The following is an 8,988-nucleotide window of genomic DNA, read 5'->3' on the forward strand; positions in this document are numbered from 1 at the left end:
TCTATTCCGGTCAAGGGCACATGCCCGGGTTGCGGGCTTGATCCCCAGTAGGAGGCGTGCAGGAGGCAGCTGACCCATGATACTCTCTCATCATTGATGTTTCTATCTCTCTCTCCCTCTCCCTTCCTCCCTGAAATCAATAAAAATATATTTAAAAATAAATAACTAAATTTCTTCCTTACAATGTATAGGTTAAATCTAAACCATAAAACCATGCAAACTGCTTGGTGAAAACATAGAGAACAGGTTGGAAAGAGGAAGCTGGGCCAGAAGCGAGAGTCAGCGCTGTCCAGTGGCACTTCCTGGGGTGACCGACTAGAAAGGTGCTACCGTGGCTGCGGGGCACTTGTATGTCCTGGCAGGACTGCAGAACAGGTTGGAAAGAGGAAGCTGGGCCAGAAGCGCGAGTCAGCGCTGTCCAGTGGCACTTCCTGGGGTGACCAACTAGAAAGGTACTCCCCGTGGCTGCGGGGCACTTGTATGTCCTGGCAGGACTGAGGAACTGGACTCTCAATGTGAACTGACCTACATGTAAATAGCGACATGCGGTGAGCAGCTGGTGTGTTGGACAGCACAGATCCAGGCTCAAGAAACGGTACAGCCAGGAAGAAAGTGGAGGGCGAGCCTGTCCGAATCTCTCACTGCACAGACGAGGAAAGAGAGCGCCAGGGAGGAAAGCCCGTGTCCCCGTCACTGGTTAGCGACTGTGCTACTGTAGGGAGCGGTCGTGTGTGCTGAGGGTCAGGAACATGGATGATGGGGCGTGAGGAGCTGAAGAAGGTGGAGGGAGGAGGACACTGTGGAGCTGTGTGCCCACCGTGACGACCGAGCACTCATCTCGTTCCTGTTCCCAGACGGTCACTGGCCCCCGCTCCACTTGGAATGAGATCCCAGTGTCCTTACCATGGCCTGCAGGGCCCTCTGTGACCCAGCCCTGGCGCTCCCAGACCTCATTCTGCACGGGTGGAGGGAGGAGGACACTGTGGAGCCGTGTGCCCACCGTGAGACCGAGCACTCATCTCGTTCCTGTTCCCAGACCGTCACTGGCGCCTGCTCCACTTGGAATGAGATCCCAGTGTCCTTATCTGGGCCTGCAGGGCCCTCCGTGACCCAGCCCTGGCGCTCCCAGACCTCATTCTGCACGTCTGCGTCTCCGCTCCAGCCACACTGGCCACTTACTGTGCCTCAGACGTCCTGGGCTCATCTCTGTCTCCGAATCTTTGCATTGGCTCCCCACTCTTCTGCAATTCGCTCCCCCTAGATCAGCGGTTCTCAACCTGTGGGTCGAGACCCCTTTGGGAGTCGAACGACCCTTTCACAGGGGTCGCCTAAGACCATCGGAAAACACATATATAATTACATATTGTTTTTGTGATGAATCACTATGCTTTAATTATGTTCGATTTGTAACAGTGAAATTGGGGGTCACCACAACATGAGGAACTGTATTAAAGGGTCGTGGCATTAGGAAGGTTGAGAACCACTGGTATAAAGGGAAAGCTTCCTCCATGTTGCTTTGCTCAGACTTTGAGAGGCAACTCCTCTGAGACCCCTGGCGTAATAAAGACTCCAAATTTGACAACCACCAAGACCGGAGACACCCCAGAACTTACTCCACTGGGGTCCCAGAGGCCGCTGCCACGTTGGGCCTCCCCGTCCATTGCTGGGCTGAGGGGAGATCTGGCACAAGAGCCAGCAGGGCTCGGTACTGACCTGTGTGGTGGTCCTTCAGCACCTGACCAGCCAGCTCAGTCCAGATGCGCCCCATTGAGTGCCATCCGTCCGTCAGCCCAGCTAAGAGCGGGCATGGCTATGACATGCCACACCTAAGGGGCATGTCCGAGACCACACAGCCAGCCCTGGTAAGGCTGGAGCAGGTGCGTCCTCCCAGGAAGGATGTACATTTTGAATTTTTAGGAAACATACCAGGCCTTGTCCCATGTTATAAAGAAGATCCTTAATTCAACACGCAGTAGCCGAGCCAGCTGTCCCGTAACATTCAAAACTCTCGCTCTTGGGAAGCTGTGTGTGCCCCTCCAGCGAGAGCTGTGGGTGTTTTTTATGCACTTCATGATCACATTGGAAACGTTCACTATTTAAGTTTATTAGCAGAGCTTAGAATTACTCTTATTTTGTCTCTGAGGTAGCAGATAGGTTGCCCATTGTCTTTGAGACTCAGTGGGATTATCAAGAGCTGTTAGGGAACCTTTTGTTGCCTCTGCTTGTTCTCTGTGATGGTGTGCGTTGGTTTAAGTTATATTTTTGCAAAATGACTATAAAACTTGTTTACTATCTTATTACATATCTATTTAATTTTAGAAAATCAAAATTATAAGCATTAATAGGATAGGATATGTATGTGTATATATAGAATGTACATGTAGATATGTCTGGAACATCCTATTGATATATCTGGAACATTCCACTGTAGAGTTTGGGGAAATGCTGGTTTAGACCATATACATCTTGGAAGGCTTAACTCATGTTCCTGTCTTTCCCTTGAAGCCTTTCTTCACTTCCACAGTCTATCTTGATTTTCCATATTGAGAAACGCCCTAGCATTTAGTATGAAAAACGTATTATTTTACACTTGACTGTTGAGTGTTGTTATTGCCCATTTTTGCGTGTGACAAGTCTTTTCTCCGTCAGTAGAGACTATGAAATCGTACACTTAGCGTGGCAGCATCAACACTAAGCACAGAGAAGTCATCCAGCTGTTACTTGACATGTGTTGCTCAGAACCTAAGATGCTACCAGGAAATTTCACTCTTTGTAATATTTCTCTCCCAGCAGTATAAGTGATTTAGCTCTTCACACTACACCCGTGTGAGGGTAAGAACACCAGTCGGACAAAAATACATTTATGTCATTTCAGGATTTGGTGACATTTGGGGATGTGGCTATAGATTTCTCTCAAGAGGAGTGGGAATGGCTAAATCTTGCTCAGAGGAATTTGTACAGGAAGGTGATGTTGGAGAACTACAGGAACCTGGAATCGCTGGGTAAGGTCTCCCCGTAATTCAGAATCTCCCCAGAGGGCTGCTCCCTCACATAATGTTTCGGGAGCCTCTGATATACGTCGCTGCATTTCTCTTCCTGCTGCTCCCCAAAATTGGCTGTTTTGTAGAATTGGCAGCTTCATTAGACTATCCCTACAACTTCCTCTTTCTTCAAAACACTCCCTCTTCCTTCACTCTCTCTCTAATGCCCCCACCTCCTGAGGCCCAAGGGCTTGATCTGATTTCAGGGCCTGGCTAATTCCCCCTTTATTTCTTCTTTGCAGGAGTTTCCGTTTCGAAGCCAGAGGTGATCTTGCTACTGGAGCAAGGAAGAGAGCCCTGGATGGTGACAAAAGCCAGCACAGAAGGCACATGCTCTGGTGAGTGAGAGAGAACTGGGGAGGTAGAGGCCACTGCAAGAAAACCGAGCTCCGCCCTTCTGAAGGGTCCAGCTTGCCATGCGTATTGTCTGGGTGGCTTCCTTAAAGGCTCCAGGCCTGGGACACACATCAAAGCATCTTTTAGCATGAGCTCCCCAACTTACTCTCCTTGTATACATTCTCTCACAGGGTCTCCTTGTCCTCGCCTTTGAGTTTTGCACAAGTCATTCCAACACATGAAAAATATCCAGACACAGTAATGCCTCTACTTTTCCTTTTGCCACTCATTTCTTTTTGGTTGAAGGATTGATTCATTTCTTTTTTCATTATTTTACTAACAATGTTGAGCATCTTTTCATGAACGTATTGGCCATTCATATATCTTTTGTGAAGTGTTCAATTTTTTGCCTAGGTTTTCAGTGGGTTGTTTTTCTTCTTATTGAGTTGTAAGAGTTCTTTCTTTAGATGGTCTTAGAACAAGTCTTGTGTCATTTGTATGTATTGTGATATACGTATGCCAATTGTGGTTTGGCGTTCTTGTTTTTCTACTGCTGCCTTTTGAACATTTGAAGTTTTTAGTTTTCATAAAGTCCAATTTACTTGTCTTGGTTGGTGCTTTTGTGCCATGTCTAAGAAATCCTTGCTACCCCCAGGTCACCAACATTTCCTTCTATTTTTTTCCCCCCTAGGAATGTTCTATTTTAATTTTTACATTTGGGTAATGATCCATTGAGCTAATTTCTTGGGTGAGATAAATATTGAGGTTCATTTCCCCCCCTTCGGATGTTCAGTTATTCCAGGACTCTTTGTTGTAAAGACTTTCCTTTCCCCATTATATTGCTTTGTTGGTACCCTTGTTGAAAAGCAATTGAACATAAATGCAGGGGTCTAGTTCTGAACTCTCTTCTGTTCCATTGATCTACATCTGTCCTTTCACCAGTACCATACCTTCTTGATATCTGTAGCTTTTTAGTAAATTTAGATATCAGATAATCTATTCAAAAAGCCTGCTGGGATTTCACTTGGGATTACGATACATCTACATCAACTTGGGGAAGAATTGACATCCTAACATCATTGAGTTTTCCAGTTCTTGAGCATGGTTTCTTTAGCCATTTGTTAAGGTTTTCTTTCTCTTAGCAATATTTTATAGTCATCCAGTGTAGTGGTTTAAAAATTTTAAAAAATATTTTTCTGAGTCTTATTTTTGTGTGCTATAATTATAAATAGAATTCTTAAAAACTTCCATCTTCCAGTTGTTTGCAGCTAGTATGTAAGAATGTAAAGTGAGTTTTATATGAACTATCTTACAACCTTGCTAGATTCATCTAGTAGTTGAGCATTTTCTGCAGAGACAATCATATTATCTGCCAATACAGTTTTCTTTCTTCCTTTCTGATCCTTATGCCTTGTTTTTCTTGATTTATTATAATAGCTTGGGTCTCCTGTACAATGTTGAATTGTACCACTTGTAAGAGCACATATACTTGCATTGTTCTCAATCTTAAGGGGAACTGTATTCAGTCTTTCACCATTAAGTTGATGTTAGTTTGCTTAGATGCTCTTTCTCAATTTTAGGAAGTTCATTTCTATTCCTGGTTTGCTGATAAATTTTACAAATAAATTTAGTAAAATACTCTTTCTACATCTATTGAAATGATCATATGATTTTTCATCTTTAATCTGCTGATGTAATGATCATTCATTGATTTTCACATATTAAACCAACCTTGCATTCCTGGGATATTTAATTTTTCTAATAGTTACCTTACTGACTATATATGAAGAATTTATGTTTTAATCAACTCTCTTAAGTTCTTATGTATTTTATTCACTGATTTTTGTTTTAAAAGTTCTTTTCTTCTGCATAAACACACACTATTTTCTTACTATCTTTTAGATTGGGAGTATGCATTTAAAAACAGTGAATTTTCATCAAAGCAAGTTATTTATGAAGAATCATCCAAAGTAGTGACAACAGGAAGAAGCCATCTTAGTTACAGCTTTGATTGCCCCAGTTTGATAGAAGACTATGAAAGTGGGGACTGGTTTAACAACAAATTGCAAAGTAAGGAGGTACATCCTAGTCAACTGATCATCACGCATAAGAAAATCCTTACTGAAGATCAAAGTAGTGAATGTACTAAATCTTGGCAAACTTTCCACCAGGATGCAATATTTGCTATAAAACAGGGTTTTCCCACCAAAGAAAGAACACATAAGCATGAGCCACAAAAGAGAAAATACCGCAAAAAATCTGTGGACATGAAGCCTAAGAAAGTCTATGTAGAAAAGAAACTTTTGAAATGTAATGAGTGTGAGAAAGTTTTCAACCAGAGCTCATCCCTTACTCTTCACCAGAGAATTCATACCGGAGAGAAACCCTATGCCTGTGTTGAATGTGGGAAAACCTTCAGCCAGAGTGCAAACCTGGCTCAACATAAGCGAATACACACCGGGGAGAAGCCCTACGAATGTAAGGAATGTAGGAAAGCCTTCAGCCAGAACGCACACCTCGCTCAGCACCAGAGAGTTCACACTGGAGAGAAACCTTACCAGTGTAACGAGTGTAAGAGAGCCTTCAGCCAGATTGCACACCTGACGCAACACCAGAGGATTCACACTGGAGAGAGACCGTTCGAATGTATTGAGTGTGGAAAGGCCTTTAGTAACGGTTCATTTCTTGCTCAGCATCAGCGAATTCATACTGGGGAGAAACCTTACGTATGTAATGTGTGTGGGAAAGCCTTTAGCCATCGTGGTTACCTAATCGTGCATCAGAGGATTCACACCGGAGAGAGACCTTACGAGTGTAAGGAATGCAGGAAGACCTTCAGCCAGTATGCGCACCTGGCTCAGCACCAGAGAGTCCACACTGGAGAGAAACCGTATGAGTGTAAGGTGTGTAGGAAAGCCTTCAGCCAGATCGCATACCTCGATCAGCACCAGAGGGTCCATACTGGAGAGAAACCCTATGAATGCATTGAATGTGGGAAGGCCTTCAGCAATAGTTCGTCGCTGGCACAACACCAGCGGAGTCACACGGGAGAGAAACCTTACATGTGTAAGGAGTGCAGGAAAACATTTAGCCAGAATGCAGGCCTTGCTCAGCACCAGCGGATCCATACTGGAGAGAAACCTTACGAATGTAACGTGTGTGGGAAAGCCTTTAGCTACAGTGGCTCTCTTACCCTGCATCAAAGAATTCACACTGGAGAGCGACCCTACGAATGTAAGGACTGCAGGAAATCGTTCAGGCAGCGTGCACACTTGGCTCATCACAAGAGAATTCACGCTATGGAGTCTTTCTTGAGTCTCTCATCTTCCTCACCCTCCATGTCCAGCCATTTGCTAGAAGCTATAGGTTTTATCTCCTAAATATGCCTTGAATATCACTCCTTTAATCATTTCCACTCCATCATCTTCATCCAGTGCACAATAATCTACTTGACATGGTCTATGGAAATAACTTCCTAACTGGATTACTGTGTTGACCACTTACTTTGTCAGTTGTCACACTGCAGACAAACCTATTAAAAATAGTTTGATCATATCACTCCTCTCATTAAAACCCCTCCTGGCATACTATAGTTCTTAGGTTAAAGCACAGTGTCCTCAAAATAGTCTAAAATAACTTCCCTCAATACCTCGTTCCAGTCTACCTTACAAAGCCCTATCTCATGCCAATATCCATCTCATTCTCTGAAGACTTATCCAGAATTAAGAACTCATGCCCGCATTAAATAGATCTTGGTTCTAATCCTTGCTCTTCCCTTCTTTAGCCCTCTAATTTTGGAGAAACATTTTGTCATTTGTAATCTTCAGTGTTTGTTTGTTTTTTTAAATATATTTCATTGATTTTTTACAGAGAGGAAGGGAGAGGAATAGAGAGTCAGAAACATCGATGAGAGAAAAACATCGATCAGCTGCCTCCTGCACACCTCCCACTGGGGATGTGCCTGCAACCAAGGTACATGCCCTTGACTGGAATTGAACCTGGGACCTTTCAGTCCGCAGGCCGACGCTCTACCCACTGAGCCAAACCGGTTAGGGCTTCAGTTTTATATTATAGAAATAATAATGGTACTACCTCGAAAGTTAATGGGTCCTAGGCCGGTTTGCTCAATGGTTAGAGCATTGACCTGCAGAGTGAAAGGTTGTGGGTTCAATTCTGGTCAAGGGCACATACCTCAGTTGCAGGCTTGATCCCCAGCCTCGGTCGGAGCGTGTGCGGGAGGCAACCAATCAATGTCCCTCTCACATTGATGTTTCTCTTTCCTTTTACTCTCTCTAAAACTCAATGAAAAAAATATCCTTGGGTGAGAATTAACAACAAAAATGTTAATGCAAACATTAAATGCATGTAAATGGCCCGGCAGATAGCCTAGCATAAAGTAGTCTCTCAATAAACTGTAAAATAAAAAGATACTGTGGTATTCAAAGAAAACATGATCATCTTAACAATGATTAGCTGAGAAATAGCAAAAGCAGCAGCTCAAGTCACAGGTTGTAGAGGTTTTTGATTAGGAACAGTGGTCATTGTTCTAAAGGTGGGTGGGTGACCTGGGTATCTAATACAGTAGGATTGATGTTCAGTACGTGATAATAGAGAGTGAGATGGTGGCTGCTATTTCAGCATGACTATCTAGGAATATGACTTTGTTGGTAAGAAAAACTAACTCCATTACATATTAATTCTAAGCAGTCAGATTTTAAAAACCAACTTTCGATAAGTAGAATTTACTTACTGAGATGCAGTCTTCATTTCCATTTAAACAAAGGCAAAAAGATAGTTAAAAGAAAACTTGAAAAATAAAGGGTAAATTTGACCCTTGCTCCTAATTCCAGGGGGATGCATTGTTTTACACCTATGCCATTTAAAATAGAAAAAGTTGAGCTTCTAAGCTGTAATTCTAAGACTGGAGGGGGAAAGAAACCAAAACTATATAGATTGATACTTATAAACTGGCTGCCTACAAACATGTTTGATTTGGTATGCATCAAGTATTTTTTTTAATTTATAGATTTTTTAAAAAGAGAAACATTGATTTGTTGTCCCACTTATTTATGCATTCATTGGTTAATTATTGTATGTGCCCTGACCAGGGTTAGAACCCATAACCTTGGTGTATCAGGACTATAACCAACTGAGCTACTCAGCCAGGGATGGTATGCATTAAATTAAAAAGGAATCTGAATACCTTTAGGTGGGCATGTGTTTTCCAGTTCACCACAGTTCAAACCACTCCCTGTTCCCTTATATCTGACTTGTTTTATATTTCATATTATGTTCTCTTTGAGAATACAGTCAATGCATTAACCAACTCACATGAATACAGGTACAAAGAAAATGATGAAAGTTAATAGAGGGTGAAAGAAGGCTTGAGCAGACATTTATCCTTCTGCAGGGGAAGACTCAGCTCACATGAATACAGGTACAAAGAAAATGATGGAAGTTAATAGAGGGTGAAAGACTTGAGCAGACATTTATCCTTCTGCAGGGGAAGACTCAGTGTTACACTGATGTTAGTAGGCCCAAATTCACCCACAGATTCCTTGTACCTAACAAAATCCTAATAAGAATTTCTTAAGGCTTGAAAGATTGTCTC

The 8,988-nt window shown here is 42.8% G+C and overlaps 1 protein-coding gene across 3 annotated transcripts in view; it reads left to right on the top strand.

The window, feature by feature from the left end:
- The window catches only part of LOC102253424 (zinc finger protein 583), an 8,245-nt gene extending 1,313 nt beyond the window's left edge, over window positions 1-6,932 (top strand). For 2 of the 3 annotated variants that reach the window (XM_005857797.2, XM_005857796.2), the window contains exons 2-4: window positions 2,876-3,002; window positions 3,284-3,379; window positions 5,280-6,932. In XM_005857797.2, coding sequence (XP_005857859.1) covers window positions 2,876-3,002; window positions 3,284-3,379; window positions 5,280-6,757 — 1,701 coding nt within the window. In that variant the 3' untranslated portion in view covers window positions 6,758-6,932. Of the gene's footprint in view, window positions 1-2,863; window positions 3,003-3,283; window positions 3,380-5,279 lie in introns of those variants that run through there. The other variant, XM_005857795.2, reaches the window with a different exon arrangement.
- Window positions 6,933-8,988: the final 2,056 nt, after the last annotated feature.

This window comes from Myotis brandtii, unplaced genomic scaffold, assembly GCF_000412655.1.
Source record: "Myotis brandtii unplaced genomic scaffold, ASM41265v1 scaffold1127, whole genome shotgun sequence".
Lineage (NCBI taxonomy): Eukaryota > Metazoa > Chordata > Mammalia > Chiroptera > Vespertilionidae > Myotis > Myotis brandtii.